Source organism: Bubalus kerabau, chromosome X, assembly GCF_029407905.1.
Source record: "Bubalus kerabau isolate K-KA32 ecotype Philippines breed swamp buffalo chromosome X, PCC_UOA_SB_1v2, whole genome shotgun sequence".
NCBI classification, from domain to species: Eukaryota; Metazoa; Chordata; class Mammalia; order Artiodactyla; family Bovidae; genus Bubalus; species Bubalus kerabau.
This window is the reverse complement of record NC_073647.1, coordinates 50,854,640-50,870,706: the sequence shown is the minus strand read 5'-3', so window position 1 is coordinate 50,870,706 and position 16,067 is coordinate 50,854,640. Positions and strand designations below refer to the sequence as shown.

The 16,067-nt window shown below is 50.8% G+C and overlaps 2 protein-coding genes across 12 annotated transcripts; both read left to right on the top strand.

The window, feature by feature from the left end:
• Nucleotides 1-3,104: 3,104 nt before the first annotated feature.
• On the top strand, nucleotides 3,105-15,518 carry LOC129639368 (EKC/KEOPS complex subunit LAGE3-like). 9 transcript variants are annotated; one of them, XR_008708360.1, is made up of 3 exons: nucleotides 3,105-3,567; nucleotides 14,641-14,763; nucleotides 14,978-15,275. XR_008708360.1 is itself a non-coding variant. In XM_055564487.1 (3 exons), exons 1-3 carry the CDS (start codon nucleotides 3,246-3,248, stop codon nucleotides 4,549-4,551), a joined length of 594 nt encoding a protein of 197 aa, XP_055420462.1. In that variant the 5' UTR covers nucleotides 3,106-3,245; the 3' UTR covers nucleotides 4,552-4,723. The 9 variants fall into 9 exon arrangements, 8 of the variants coding, with proteins under 8 accessions (XP_055420462.1, XP_055420460.1, XP_055420461.1 ...); XM_055564487.1 differs by lacking the exons at nucleotides 14,641-14,763; nucleotides 14,978-15,275 and adding exons at nucleotides 4,085-4,207; nucleotides 4,422-4,723 and having other exon boundaries at nucleotides 3,106-3,586; XM_055564485.1 differs by lacking the exons at nucleotides 14,641-14,763; nucleotides 14,978-15,275 and adding exons at nucleotides 4,082-4,207; nucleotides 4,422-4,723 and having other exon boundaries at nucleotides 3,107-3,586.
• Nucleotides 8,429-10,012, top strand: LOC129639369 (EKC/KEOPS complex subunit LAGE3-like). 3 transcript variants are annotated; one of them, XM_055564489.1, is made up of 3 exons: nucleotides 8,429-8,926; nucleotides 9,374-9,496; nucleotides 9,711-10,012. In XM_055564489.1, the coding sequence occupies exons 1-3, from the start codon at nucleotides 8,535-8,537 to the stop codon at nucleotides 9,838-9,840; spliced, it is 645 nt and encodes a 214-aa protein (XP_055420464.1). In that variant the 5' UTR covers nucleotides 8,429-8,534; the 3' UTR covers nucleotides 9,841-10,012. The 3 variants fall into 3 exon arrangements, with proteins under 3 accessions (XP_055420464.1, XP_055420466.1, XP_055420465.1); XM_055564491.1 differs by having other exon boundaries at nucleotides 8,430-8,875; XM_055564490.1 differs by having other exon boundaries at nucleotides 8,433-8,875; nucleotides 9,371-9,496.
• Nucleotides 15,519-16,067: the final 549 nt, after the last annotated feature.

Genomic DNA, 16,067 nt, shown 5'->3' with positions numbered 1-16,067 from the left:
GACCTGCCCCTTGAGAAATCTGTATGCAGGTCAGGAAACAGTTAGAACTGCATATGGAACAACAGACTGGTTCCAAATAAGGAAAGGAATATGTCAAGGCTGTGTATTGTCACCCTTTATTTAACTTATATGCACAATACATCATAAGAAACTCTGGGCTGGGTGAAGCACAAGCTGGAATCAACATGGCCAGGAGAAATAGCAATAACCTCAGATATGCAGATGACACCACCCTTCTGGCAGAAAGTGAAGAAGAACTAAAGAGCCTCCTGATGAAAGTGAAAGAGGAGAGTGAAAAAGTTGGCTTAAAGCTCAACATTCAGAAAATGAAGATCATGGCATCTGGTCCCATCACTTCATGGCAAATAGATGGGGAAACAGTGGAAACAGTGACAGGCTTTATTTTGGGGGCTCCAAAATCACTGCAGATGGTGATTGCAACCATGAAATTAACAGACATTTGCTCCTTGGAAGAAAAGTTATGACCAACCTAGACAGCATATTAAAAAGCAGAGACACTGCTTTGCCAAAAACATCCGTCTAGTCAAGGCTATGGTTTTTCCAGTAGTCATGCATGGATGTGAGAGTTGGAATATAAAGGAAGCTGAGTGCCAATGAATTGATGCTTTGGAACTGTGGTGTTGGAGAAGACTCTTGAGAGTCCCTTGGACTGCAAGGAGATCCAACCAGTCCATCCTAAAGGAAATCAATCCTTAATATTCATTGCAAGGGCTGATGTTGAAAGTGAAACTCCAATATTTGGCCACCTGATGCGAAGAACTGACTTATTTGAAAAGACCCTGATCCTGTGAAAGATGGAAGGTGGAAGGAAAAGGGGATGACAGAGGATGAGATGCTTGGATGGCATCACTGACTTATGCACATGAGTCTAAGTAAACTCTGGGAGTTGGTGATGGACAGGGAGGTCCGGAATGCTGCAGTCCACGGAGTCACAAAGAGTCAGAAACGGCTGAGCGACTGAACTGAAATGAATTGAACTCACTCCCTCAGAGCACAACTGAACAAGTGAGCCTAAATAAGTGACCACCTTTTCCCCCTTGTGTCAGGGCCTAAGTTAGACAATGAAGAGACTTGCAAAGAGAAAAAGCCAAAATAGAGAAGAGGGAACCGCTCTGGAAGTGATAGATGCAATAGATTAAAACGCTGTAGTTAGCATTGACTAAACATTGGAAGGGGCCTAAAGTCCTTAAGAAGAAGTATAACCTGGAATAAGGAACTATCTGAAACTTAACTGATCCCACACTGCCTTCAGCAGCTCCAGACCAATTCCAAGATATATTTTTACTATTACCATTTTTTAATTTTTTCTTTTAATTTCTTTATTACTCCTTTAATTTTCATGTTTATAACCTCCTATTATCTTGTAAAACAAAAGACCCTATTTTTTAAGACCCTATTTTTAAAGCCAATTTCATATATATATAAATAATAATTTGTTCTTGATTTTGTTTTCTGGTTTTAATATTGAAGTTCTAACCTCTACTTTGTCAACAAAGTTCTGTCTAGTCAAGGCTATGGTTTTTCCACTAGTCATGTATGGATGTGAGAGTTGTACTGTGAAGAAAGCTGACTGCTGAAGAATTGATGCTTTGGAACTGTGGTGTTGGAGAAGACTCTTATTAAGAGTCCCTTGGACTGCAAGGAGATCCAACCAGTCCATTCTAAAGGAGATCAGTCCTGGGTGTTCTTTGGAAGGAATGATGCTAAAGCTGAAAATCCAGTACTTTGAAAAATCTAATCCTTCCACTGTGGGTGGGGAAGACTGCTGGCCTTGGATTTGGAGGCCGCTGAGAGGCCTATCCAGCCAGGCAGTGAGGATCAAGCGGATGGATTGAAGTACCTGCCCAATCCTCGGGCAGTGGCCCTGATCCAGTCACCTCCTGTGGCATCAGGAGTTCCCTGGCAGACACAGACCACCTACCAGATAGAGGTGCTCCAGCCCCGTCAGCCCCCAGCTGCACTGTGTCTGTTGACTTGACCCCTTCCAGACACAGAAATAGACCAGCACTCAGCAGGCCAGCAGACACAGGGTTACCTCCCAGTTGAGGGCACCTGGCAGCTACAGCCCTCTGGAGAGCTGCAAGACCTTGTTCCTAGAGAGGGAAAGTCCGTGAGAGTTGTGCCAGGAGAAACCATGTGACTAGGGGTTTTCAGGACACCATTGCCCTTCCAGCAGCCCTTGTGTGAGGCTGTTCGGACCGGTGCTTCTGGTGGCCTGTGGTAAGCCCCTAGCCTAGATTCCATGCTGTTTGTGTGACTGCAGCCGCAACAGGCCCAGCCCCATGCCATCTCCAGTGAGTCCAACAGCAGTCCTCGCCTACATTCCCAGGCGGCCAAGCACAGCCCACTCCGCATCCCTAGTCTCAGGACTCCAGGACTGGTTTCCCGTACGCTGCCATGCAAAGGCATCTGCACATGAACAAAGCACACAAAGATGCCAGTGTGCATGCTTCTGAAACGTGCTCTCTTTCACACACACACACACACACGCCAAAGCGCATGACCCTGTGCACAAACACACTTACACTCACATATGCATGCACCTGATCACATGCTCTCTCACACACAGGTACACACACTTATGCTAGCACCCGTGCACAGGCAATCTCTATCTTTCTCGAGCACACACACACACAGACATGGACAGGCAGATGAACATATGCTGTACCTGCCTGGAGACACATAAACGGACATGTGAGCTAAGTGTTGGACAACAGAGGGACAGATCAGGCGTGATATAGTGGGGACCGGACAATCTCCCAGAGGTTGATGACAACTACCTGAGATCAGCAAGATAGTCACCTGTGAGCATGGCTGCGGAGAGAGGCATTGTCCAATTGAGCATGCGCACTGAGGAGCTGCCCCTCCCGCCCCGCCCCCCCACACACACACCCAGAGGCATCACCACTAAGCCGTTTACCAAGATTCCGGGCCAAGGCAGGGCTGACTTAGAGCACCCAGACCACGTGGGTGTGTGTCCACACAGACGGTAGGGGGCGACACAGCACACTAACGCATGAAATTTCAGCAGGGGGCGTCCATTGCCCGAGAGCCTCCAGTCATCGCGGGAACGATTGTTCCGTGGGAACCAATCGAGAGGCAGGACCAGGGTGAGTGTGCGCAGGCGCTCTGCCTATGCTGAGCTGCTGGTCGCAGTACACGCCTGGGTTCTGTAGGGAGGGTTCAGCCTTTCCGGCTGCGGAGGGAGCGGGAGAGGGTTCAAGATGGAGTCCGACGCGCACGGTGGAGGAGCCAGCAGGGCAGCCGATGAAGACCCTGGTGCCGCGGAATTTGCAGTGGGCACAGCACGTGGTAGCTGCAGCGAGCCGGGTGGTGCTGGTGGCCAGGATGACCCTGGCGACCCAGCTGGCCCTGGTGATGCCGTCAGCCGTGGAGTTCATGGAGGCGCTGGTGACCTGGCTGGTCGCAGAGGCCCCAGCGCTGCAGGAGAGTCAAGTGGTGCAGCTGGTGCCATTCTGCAGATCCCGGGGCCATCACACGCTCCAGGGCCTGGTGGAGCTACTCCACCTGGAGCCGCAGTTCTGAGTAATCGAGCCTTCCAGTTGTATCCTATTCCAGGAAACCCAGTGGGCCAGGCGGCCGCGGGGGCCAGGATGTGAGCTAGGGGTGGTTTGGGGGGGTGGCAAGCGGTGCTAAAGTGTAGGAGGAGGGTACTCTGGGGGGCTGGAGGATATGGGTCAGGGGTGGTCTGGCTGTGAGGGGAAGATAGTGAGGAAAAGCAACCTGAAGGGAACCAGAGAGTCGGGAGCTGATATCCAGGGTGTCTGCCCCGTGGCCTTGTGGTAGAATGCGTGTTTCCGTGAGCAGGGAGCCTGTCGTAGAGGCAAAATGAATAGTGTGGATGGTGGTGAGGAAAAGCAACCTGAAGGGTCCCAGAGGGTCGTGCGGTGATATCCAGGGTGTACTCAGGGTATGGGCTGAGAGGTCCGGACTTTCTAGGCGGCCTCCTTGTGGGAGAAGGCGGGTCTCAGTGGGCAGGGATCCTGACGTACAGGCAAAATGAGAAATGCAGATGGTGCCTTAACCTTATGTCCACCAGCAGCCTCACTGTGCCTTTCACATCACACATGGATGCGGGCCTTGTCCGCCACTTCCTGACTGCACGTACTCAACTGCGAGGGCCGATTTGGAAGGAGCTCGACGTTAATGGTCGCATGCTGGTTCTGTGAGTTCTAAAGGGGTCCGGGGCCGGGGAGAGGGTGGTGGGTGCTGGGTGGTGGCCAAGGCCAGTCTGGGCCCAGGAGGAGCCATAATGGACGGTTAAGCCTAAAGGAAAAGTGTGGTGCTCTGGGCTTGTCGGTGTGCGGGAACAGAGGGAGGACATGCTCCTCTTCCCCCTTCTCGGAGGAAAGTTGAATTTCATTTTCCCTCCCTTGTAGCCGATTGACTGCTGAAGACCCTGGCCTGCTCCAGAACTCCATCGTCTTCTGTCTGGAGCAGCTTTCCCTGGTGATGCGGTCCTTGCAGCGTTTGGGGGGCCCTGTTTCTCGGCACAGAAGAAGGTTTTAAACCCAGCCTATGTGCCCTAGCTTCAGGTGTCGTTCCCCAGGGCATTGCTTTTCTGCAGTACTTTGATCAGGCTTCATCTTATGTCTGTGCTGCTTTTTGGGGCTCAGTGTCTACATAGTTGTTTGGAGATTGTTAACTGCAGAAAATAAAACTGAGCTTTTGTGCTGTCTCTGACTTTATTTTTAGCTTCTGCACTTCCTCATACTGCATTTGTCTTTCAGTTGGAGGGGAGGTTCTGAGATCCAGATATTCGAGGACCACAACGTAATTGAAGACAATGTAAGAAGTGGGAGAATAAGAAAGTTGTATACTGTCATTCGGTATTAATTTTGGAATATTTTAGGATTTTATAGTTACATTAAATGTTAAGAGTTACCAGAGGCCTTCCCTGGTGGCTCAGATGGTAAAGAATCTGCCTGCAGTGTGGTAGACTGGGTTCAAACTCTGGGTTGTGAATATCCTCTGGAGAAGGTAATGGCAATCCACTCCAGTGTTTTTGCCTGGAGAAATCCTGGACAGTGGAGCTTGCAGGCTACAATTCATGGGGTTGCAAGGAGTTGGACTCCACAGAGCAAGTGCACTTTTCGCTTTTCATATAACACCTGAATGATGTTGTTTTTCAGTCTATAATTCATGGCCAATTATTCGTGCCCCCATGGACTGTAGCATACCAGTCTCCTTTGTCCTCCACCATCTCCTGGAATTTACTCAAATTCATGTCCATAGAGTGGGTTATGCTATCTAACCATCTCACCCTCTGTCTCCCCCTTCTCCTGTTGCCTTCAGTCTTCCCTTCAGTCAGCATCAGGGTCTCTTCCGGGTAGTTGGCCCTTCACATCAGGTAGCCAAAGTATAGGAGCTTCAGGATCAGCATGAGTCCGTCCAATGAATATTCAGGGTTGATTTCCTTTAGGATTGACTGGTCTGCTCTCCTTGCAGTCCAAGTCCTCTCAAGAGTATCCGTGTACCCTGAAACCTTGCTATATATATATATATATATATATATATATATATATATATATATAATTGTAATAGCTCTTTTCTACGTCCCACTGGACTTCATACATAGACAATCATTTTGTCTGTAAATAAATACACACTTCTTCCTTTCTTTCCAATTTATGCGTTTTAACTGATTTCTTTTAAAATGAAAGCTCCAACACTTTGGCCACCTGATTTGAAGAGGTGACTCATTGGCAAAAAAATGGTGGGAACGTTTGAAGGCAGGACGATAAGGGGACGATGGAGGATGAGATGGTTGGATGGCTATTAAAAAGAACACATGCGAATCAGTTCTAACGAGGTGGATGAAACTGGAGCCTCTTATACAGGGTGAAGTAAGTCACAAAGAAAAACGCCAATGCGGTATAATAATGCATATATATCGGATTTAGAAAGAGGGTAAGGATGACCCTATATGCAAGAAAGCAAAAGAGACACATAGATAAAGAACAGGCTTTTGGACTGTTTGGGAGAAGGCGAGGGTGGGATGATTTGAGACAATAGCATTGAAACACGTATATTACCACACGAGAAATGGATCGTCAGGCCAGGTTCGATGCGTGAGACAGGGCGCTCAGGGCCGGTGCACCGGGATGACCCTGAGGAATTGGATAGGGAGGGAAGTGGGAGTGGGATTCAGAATGTGGGACACATGTACACACATGGCTGATTCATGTCAATGTATGGCAAAACCCAGAACAATATTGTAAAGTAATGAGCCTCCAATTAAAATAAATAAATAAATGGAAAAAGAGGAAAGCCAAAAAAATTTGCAAAAATAGATGAAATCAACAAATTCCTTGAATGACCAAAATTCCCAAAACTAACTCAAGAAGAAAGTGAAAACCCTAGATATCCCTAGGTCTATCAAAGATTTGGAACAGAAAACTCCAGGCCCATGTGACTTAAGTAGTGAATGCTAGAAATACATAAAGGAGAAATATCACCAAACCCATACAAATTCTTTCATAGAGGTGATTTTAACAGTTCTCAAACCATTATGAGGCCAGCCTTCCAAAATACCAAAACTGGATGAAGACATTGCAAGAAAAGAAAACTATAGAACAATATTCTTCATTAAGCAAAAAAAATGAAATGTTAGCAAATTTAATCCAGCGAATATATACAGCATTAGGACCAAAAAAGATCTGTCCCGAGAGTGAAAGATTGGTTATGCATTAAAATATCTTCAACCAGCGTTATTCATCATATGAAGAAAACACAGGAGAAAAAAACCATATGATCATTTGGATAGATGCCATAAAAGCATTCGGCAATATTCGAGAACCACTATCTTAAAAACTCTTGGAAACCTAGGACTACAAAGAGACTTTCTTAATCTGATCAAGGTCACCTACAAAACTCCTACAACTAAAGGTGATAATGGAGGAAAATCTAATCCCTACACTGTGTGTGGGTGGGGAAGGCTGCTGGCCTTCGATGTGGAGGCCACCGAGAGGCCTATCCAGCCAGGCAGTGAGGATCAAGCGGACTGACTGAAGTACCTGTCCCCTCCTCGGGCAGTGGCCCCGATCCACTCACCTCCCGTGGCACCAGTGGTTCCCCGGCAGACGCACACCACCTATCAGATAGTGGCGCCCGAGCCCCGTCATCGCCCCCAGCAGCACTGTGTCTGTTGACTTGACCCCTTCCAGACACAGAAATAGACCAGCACCCAGCAGGCCAGCAGACACAGGGTCACCTCCCAGTTGAGGGCACCTGGCAGCTACAGCCCTCCGGAGAGCTACAAGACCTTGTTCCTGGAGAGGGAAGGCCCGTGAGACTTGTGCCAGCAGAGGCCACGCGACTAGGGGTTTCCTGGAGGCCGTTGTCCTTCCGGCAGCCCTTGTGTGAGGCTGTTCGCACCGGTGCTTCTGGCGGGCCTGGGTAAGCCCCTAGCCTGGATTCCATGCAGTCTGTGTGCCTGCAGCCCCAAGAGGCCCAGCCCCATGCCATCTCCACTGAGTCCAACAGTAGTCCTCGCTTCCCTCCTCAGGCGGCCAAGCACAGTCCACTCCGCATCCCTAGTCTCAGGACTCCAGGACTGGTTCCCCATCCACCACCATGCAAAGGCACCTGCGCATGAACAAAGCACACAGAGATGCCAGTCTGCATGCCTCTGACACGTGCTCTCTGTCACACACACACACACACCCATGTGCATGACCCTGTGCACAAACACACTTATACTCCCATGTGCATGCACCTGACCACATGCTCTCTCACACACAGGTACACACACATGTGCTAGCACCTGTGCATAGGCACTGTCTATCTTCCTCGGGCACACACACATACAAACATGGACAGGCAGATGCCCATGTGTTGCACCTACCTAGAGACACACGAATGCACACGTGAGCTACGTGTGGGACACCAGAGGGACAGACCAGGCGTGACATAAAGGGGCCCCACTGCCTTCCGGAAGTTGATGACAAGGACGTACGCTCAGCAGGACGGTCACCTATGAGCGTGGCCAGGATGGCAACGGCACAGACTTGGAGGTGCACAGGGACCAGGGCTCACTTGGGGTTTGCAGGCTTGGACAAGAAACAGTCACGTGCGCTGCGGAGTGTGGCAGTGTCTGCTTGACCATGCGCATGAAGGACCGGCGCCCCTCCCCCGGCCCCACCCCCCCCAACACACACACCCAGAGGCATCACCGCTAAGCCCTTTACCAGGTCTCCGGGCCAAGGCGGGGCTGACTTAGAGCACCCAGACCACGTGGGTGTGTGTCCACACAGGCGGTAGGGGGCGACACAGCACACTAACGCATGAAATTTCAGCAGGGGGCGTCCATTGCCCGAGAGCCTCCAGTCATCGCGGGAACGAATGTTCGGTGGGAACCAATCGAGAGGCAGGACCAGGGTGAGGTGCGCAGGCGCTCTGCCTATGCTGAGCTGCAGGTCGCAGTACACGCCTGGGTTCTGTAGGGAGGGTTCAGTCTTTCCGGCTGCGGAGGGAGCGGGAGAGGGTTCAAGATGGAGTCCGACGCGCACGGTGGAGGAGCCAGCAGGGCAGCCGATGAAGACCCTGGTGCCGCGGAATTTGCAGTGGGCACAGCACGTGGTAGCTGCAGCGAGCCGGGTGGTGCTGGTGGCCAGGATGACCCTGGCGACCCAGCTGGCCCTGGTGATGCCATCAGCCGTGGAGTTCATGGAGGCGCTGGTGACCTGGCTGGTCGCAGAGGCCCCAGCGCTGCAGGAGAGTCAAGTGGTGCAGCTGGTGCCATTCTGCAGATCCCGGGGCCATCACACGCTCCAGGGCCTGGTGGAGCTACTCCACCTGCAGCCGCAGTTCTGAGTAATCGAGCCTTCCAGTTGTATCCTATTCCAGGAAACCCAGCGGGCCAGGCGGCCGCGGGGGCCAGGATGTGAGCTAGGGGTGGTTTGGGGGGGTGGCAAGCGGTGCTAAAGTGTAGGAGGAGGGTACTCTGGGGGGCTGGAGGATATGGGTCAGGGGTGGTCTGGCTGTGAGGGGAAGATAGTGAGGAAAAGCAACCTGAAGGGAACCAGAGAGTCGGGAGCTGATATCCAGGGTGTCTGCCCCGTGGCCTTGTGGTAGAATGCGTGTTTCCGTGAGCAGGGAGCCTGTCGTAGAGGCAAAATGAATAGTGTGGATGGTGGTGAGGAAAAGCAACCTGAAGGGTCCCAGAGGGTCGTGCGGTGATATCCAGGGTGTACTCAGGGTATGGGCTGAGAGGTCCGGACTTTCTAGGCGGCCTCCTTGTGGGAGAAGGCGGGTCTCAGCGGGCAGGGATCCTGACGTACAGGCAAAATGAGAAATGCAGATGGTGCCTTAACCTTATGTCCACCAGCAGCCTCACTGTGCCTTTCACATCACACATGGATGCGGGCCTTGTCCGCCACTTCCTGACTGCACGTACTCAACTGCGAGGGCCGATTTGGAAGGAGCTCGACGTTAATGGTCGCATGCTGGTTCTGTGAGTTCTAAAGGGGTCCGGGGCCGGGGAGAGGGTGGTGGGTGCTGGGTGGTGGCCAAGGCCAGTCTGGGCCCAGGAGGAGCCATAATGGACGGTTAAGCCTAAAGGAAAAGTGTGGTGCTCTGGGCTTGTCGGTGTGCGGGAACAGAGGGAGGACCTGCTCCTCTTCCCCCTTCTCGGAGGAAAGTTGAATTTCATTTTCCCTCCCTTGTAGCCGATTGACTGCTGAAGACCCTGGCCTGCTCCAGAACTCCATCGTCTTCTGTCTGGAGCAGCTTTCCCTGGTGATGCGGTCCTTGCAGCGTTTGGGGGGCCCTGTTTCTCGGCACAGAAGAAGGTTTTAAACCCAGCCTATGTGCCCTAGCTTCAGGTGTCGTTCCCCAGGGCATTGCTTTTCTGCAGTACTTTGATCGGGCTTCATCTTATGTCTGTGCTGCTTTTGGGGGCTCAGTGTCTACATAGTTGTTTGGAGATTGTTAACTGCAGAAAATAAAACTGAGCTTTTGTGCTGTCTCTGACTTTATTTTTAGCTTCTGCACTTCCTCATACTGCATTTGTCTTTCAGTTGGAGGGGAGGTTCTGAGATCCAGATATTCGAGGACCACAACGTAATTGAAGACAATGTAAGAAGTGGGAGAATAAGAAAGTTGTATACTGTCATTCGGTATTAATTTTGGAATATTTTAGGATTTTATAGTTACATTAAATGTTAAGAGTTACCAGAGGCCTTCCCTGGTGGCTCAGATGGTAAAGAATCTGCCTGCAGTGTGGTAGACTGGGTTCAAACTCTGGGTTGTGAATATCCTCTGGAGAAGGTAATGGCAATCCACTCCAGTGTTTTTGCCTGGAGAAATCCTGGACAGTGGAGCTTGCAGGCTACAATTCATGGGGTTGCAAGGAGTTGGACTCCACAGAGCAAGTGCACTTTTCGCTTTTCATATAACACCTGAATGATGTTGTTTTTCAGTCTATAATTCATGGCCAATTATTCGTGCCCCCATGGACTGTAGCATACCAGTCTCCTTTGTCCTCCACCATCTCCTGGAATTTACTCAAATTCATGTCCATAGAGTGGGTTATGCTATCTAACCATCTCACCCTCTGTCTCCCCCTTCTCCTGTTGCCTTCAGTCTTCCCTTCAGTCAGCATCAGGGTCTCTTCCGGGTAGTTGGCCCTTCACATCAGGTAGCCAAAGTATAGGAGCTTCAGGATCAGCATGAGTCTGTCCAATGAATATTCAGGGTTGATTTCCTTTAGGATTGACTGGTCTGCTCTCCTTGCAGTCCAAGTCCTCTCAAGAGTATCCGAGTACCCTGAAACCTTGCTATATATATATATATATAATTGTAATAGCTCTTTTCTACGTCCCACTGGACTTCATACATAGACAATCATTTTGTCTGTAAATAAATACACACTTCTTCCTTTCTTTCCAGTTTATGCGTTTTAACTGATTTCTTTTAAAATGAAAGCTCCAACACTTTGGCCACCTGATTTGAAGAGGTGACTCATTGGCAAAGCCCCTAATGGTGGGAACGTTTGAAGGCAGGACGATAAGGGGACGATGGAGGATGAGATGGTTGGATGGCTATTGAAAAGAACACATGCGAATCAGTTCTAACGAGGTGGATGAAACTGGAGCCTCTTATACAGGGTGAAGTAAGTCACAAAGAAAAACGCCAATACGGTATAATAATGCATATATATCGGATTTAGAAAGAGGGTAACGATGACCCTATATGCAAGAAAGCAAAAGAGACACAGAGATAAAGAACAGGCTTTTGGACTGTTTGGGAGAAGGCGAGGGTGGGATGATTTGAGACAATAGCATTGAAACACGTATATTACCACACGAGAAATGGATCGTCAGGCCAGGTTCGATGCGTGAGACAGGGCGCTCAGGGCCGGTGCACCGGGATGACCCTGAGGAATTGGATAGGGAGGGAAGTGGGAGTGGGATTCAGAATGTGGGACACATGTACACACATGGCTGATTCATGTCAATGTATGGCAAAACCCAGAACAATATTGTAAAGTAATGAGCCTCCAATTAAAATAAATAAATAAATGTCAAAAGAGGAAAGCCAAAAAAATTTGCAAAAATAGATGAAATCAACAAATTCCTTGAATGACCAAAATTCCCAAAACTAACTCAAGAAGAAAGTGAAAACCCTAGATATCCCTAGGTCTATCAAAGATTTGGAACAGAAAACTCCAGGCCCATGTGACTTAAGTAGTGAATGCTATGAAATACATAAAGGAGAAATATCACCAAACCCATACAAATTCTTTCATAGAGGTGATTTTAACAGTTCTCAAACCATTATGAGGCCAGCCTTCCAAAATACCAAAACTGGATGAAGACATTGCAAGAAAAGAAAACTATAGAACAATATTCTTCATTAAGCAAAAAAAATGAAATGTTAGCAAATTTAATCCAGCGAATATATACAGCATTAGGACCAAAAAAGATCTGTCCCGAGAGTGAAAGATTGGTTATGCATTAAAATATCTTCAACCAGCGTTATTCATCATATGAAGAAAACACAGGAGAAAAACCATATGATCATTTGGATAGATGCCATAAAAGCATTTGGCAATATTCGAGAACCACTATCTTAAAAACTCTTGGAAACCTAGGACTACAAAGAGACTTTCTTAATCTGATCAAGGTCACCTACAAAACTCCTACAACTAAAGGTGATAATGGAGGAAAATCTAATCCCTACACTGTGTGTGGGTGGGGAAGGCTGCTGGCCTTCGATGTGGAGGCCACCGAGAGGCCTATCCAGCCAGGCAGTGAGGATCAAGCGGACTGACTGAAGTACCTGTCCCCTCCTCGGGCAGTGGCCCCGATCCACTCACCTCCCGTGGCACCAGTGGTTCCCCGGCAGATGCACACCACCTATCAGATAGTGGCGCCCGAGCCCCGTCATCGCCCCCAGCAGCACTGTGTCTGTTGACTTGACCCCTTCCAGACACAGAAATAGACCAGCACCCAGCAGGCCAGCAGACACAGGGTCACCTCCCAGTTGAGGGCACCTGGCAGCTACAGCCCTCCGGAGAGCTACAAGACCTTGTTCCTGGAGAGGGAAGGCCCGTGAGACTTGTGCCAGCAGAGGCCACGCGACTAGGGGTTTCCTGGAGGCCGTTGTCCTTCTGGCAGCCCTTGTGTGAGGCTGTTCGCACCAGTGCTTCTGGCGGGCCTGGGTAAGCCCCTAGCCTGGATTCCATGCAGTCTGTGTGCCTGCAGCCCCAAGAGGCCCAGCCCCATGCCATCTCCACTGAGTCCAACAGTAGTCCTCGCTTCCCTCCTCAGGCGGCCAAGCACAGTCCACTCCGCATCCCTAGTCTCAGGACTCCAGGACTGGTTCCCCATCCACCACCATGCAAAGGCACCTGCGCATGAACAAAGCACACAGAGATGCCAGTCTGCATGCCTCTGACACGTGCTCTCTGTCACACACACACACACCCATGTGCATGACCCTGTGCACAAACACACTTATACTCCCATGTGCATGCACCTGACCACATGCTCTCTCACACACAGGTACACACACATGTGCTAGCACCTGTGCATAGGCACTGTCTATCTTCCTCGGGCACACACACATACAAACATGGACAGGCAGATGCCCATGTGTTGCACCTACCTAGAGACACACGAATGCACACGTGAGCTACGTGTGGGACACCAGAGGGACAGACCAGGCGTGACATAAAGGGGCCCCACTGCCTTCCGGAAGTTGATGACAAGGACGTACGCTCAGCAGGACGGTCACCTATGAGCGTGGCCAGGATGGCAACGGCACAGACTTGGAGGTGCACAGGGACCAGGGCTCACTTGGGGTTTGCAGGCTTGGACAAGAAACAGTCACGTGCGCTGCGGAGTGTGGCAGTGTCTGCTTGACCATGCGCATGAAGGACTGGCGCCCCTCCCACGGCCCCACCCCCCCCCAACACACACACCCAGAGGCATCACCGCTAAGCCGTTTACCAGGTCTCCGGGCCAAGGGGGGGCTGACTTAGAGCACCCAGACCACGTGGGTGTGTGTCCACACAGGCGGTAGGGGGCGACACAGCACACTAACGCATGAAATTTCAGCAGGGGGCGTCCATTGCCCGAGAGCCTCCAGTCATCGCGGGAACGAATGTTCGGTGGGAACCAATCGAGAGGCAGGACCAGGGTGAGTGTGCGCAGGCGCTCTGCCTATGCTGAGCTGCAGGTCGCCGTACACGCCTGGGTTCTGTAGGGAGGGTTCAGTCTTTCCGGCTGCGGAGGGAGCGGGAGAGGGTTCAAGATGGAGTCCGACGCGCACGGTGGAGGAGCCAGCAGGGCAGCCGATGAAGACCCTGGTGCCGCGGAATTTGCAGTGGGCACAGCACGTGGTAGCTGCAGCGAGCCGGGTGGTGCTGGTGGCCAGGATGACCCTGGCAACCCAGCTGGCCCTGGTGATGCCGTCAGCCGTGGAGTTCATGGAGGCGCTGGTGACCTGGCTGGTCGCAGAGGCCCCAGCGCTGCAGGAGAGTCAGGTGGTGGAGCTGGTGCCATTCCGAAGATCCCGGGGCCATCACACGCTCCAGGGCCTGGTGGAGCTACTCCACCTGCAGCCGCAGTTCTGAGTAATCGAGCCATCCAGTTGTATCCTATTCCAGGAACCCCAGCGGGCCAGGCGGCCGCGGGGGCCAGGATGTGAGCTAGGGGTGGTTTGGGGGGGTTGCAAGTGGTGCTAAAGTGTAGGAGGAGGGTACTCTGGGGGGGCTGGAGGATATGGGTCAGGGGTGGTCTGGCTGTGAGGGGAAGATAGTGAGGAAAAGCAACCTGAAGGGAGCCAGAGAGTCGGGAGCTGATATCCAGGGTGTCTGCCCCGTGGCCTTGTGGTAGAATGCGTATTTCCGTGAGCAGGGAGCCTGTCGTAGAGGCAAAATGAATAGTGTGGATGGTGGTGAGGAAAAGCAACCTGAAGGGTCCCAGAGGGTCGTGCGGTGATATCCAGGGTGTACTCAGGGTATAGGCTGAGAGGTCCGGACTTTCTAGGCGGCCTCCTTGTGGGAGAAGGCGGGTCTCAGCGGGCAGGGATCCTGACGTACAGGCAAAATGAGAAGTGCGGATGGTGCCTTAACCTTATGTCCACCAGCAGCCTCACTGTGCCTTTCACATCACACGTGGATGCGGGCCTTGCCCGCCACTTCCTGACTGCACGTACTCAACTGCGAGGGCCGATTCGGAAGGAGCTCGACGTTAATGGCCGCATGCTGGTTCTGTGAGTTCTAAAGGGGTCCGGGGCCGGGGAGAGGGTGGTGGGTGCTGGGTGGTGGCCAAGGCCAGTCTGGGCCCAGGAGGAGCCATAATGGACGGTTAAGCCTAAAGGAAAAGTGTGGTGCTCTGGGCTTGTCGGTGTGCGGGAACAGAGGGAGGACCTGCTCCTCTTCCCCCTTCTCGGAGGAAAGTTGAATTTCATTTTCCCTCCCTTGTAGCCGATTGACTGCTGAAGACCCTGGCCTGCTCCAGAACTCCATCGTCTTCTGTCTGGAGCAGCTTTCCCTGGTGATGCAGTCCTTGCAGCACTTTGGGGGCCCTGTTTCTCGGCACAGAAGAAGGGTTTAAACCCAGCCTATGTGCCCTAGCTTCAGGTGTCGTTCCCCAGGGCATTGCTTTCTGCAGTACTTTGATCGGGCTTCATCTTATGTCTGTGCTGCTTTTGGGGGCTCAGTGTCTACATAGTTGTTTGGAGATTGTTAACTGCAGAAAATAAAACTGAGCTTTTGTGCTGTCTCTGACTTTATTTTTAGCTTCTGCACTTCCTCATACTGCATTTGTCTTTCAGTTGGAGGGGAGGTTCTGAGATCCAGATATTCGAGGACCACAACGTAATTGAAGACAATGTAAGAAGTGGGAGAATAAGAAAGTTGTATACTGTCATTCGGTATTAATTTTGGAATATTTTAGGATTTTATAGTTACATTAAATGTTAAGAGTTACCAGAGGCCTTCCCTGGTGGCTCAGATGGTAAAGAATCTGCCTGCAGTGTGGTAGACTGGGTTCAAACTCTGGGTTGTGAATATCCTCTGGAGAAGGTAATGGCAATCCACTCCAGTGTTTTTGCCTGGAGAAATCCTGGACAGTGGAGCTTGCAGGCTACAATTCATGGGGTTGCAAGGAGTTGGACTCCACAGAGCAAGTGCACTTTTCGCTTTTCATATAACACCTGAATGATGTTGTTTTTCAGTCTATAATTCATGGCCAACTATTCGTGCCCCCATGGACTGTAGCATACCAGTCTCCTTTGTCCTCCACCATCTCCTGGAATTTACTCAAATTCATGTCCATTGAGTGGGTTATGCTATCTAACCATCTCATCCTCTGTCTCCCCCTTCTCCTGTTGCCTTCAGTCTTCCCTTCAGTCAGCATCAGGGTCTCTTCCGGGTAGTTGGCCCTTCACATCAGGTAGCCAAAGTATAGGAGCTTCAGGATCAGCATGAGTCCGTCCAATGAATATTCAGGGTTGATTTCCTTTAGGATTGACTGGTCTGCTCTCCTTGCAGTCCAAGTCCTCTCAAGAGTATC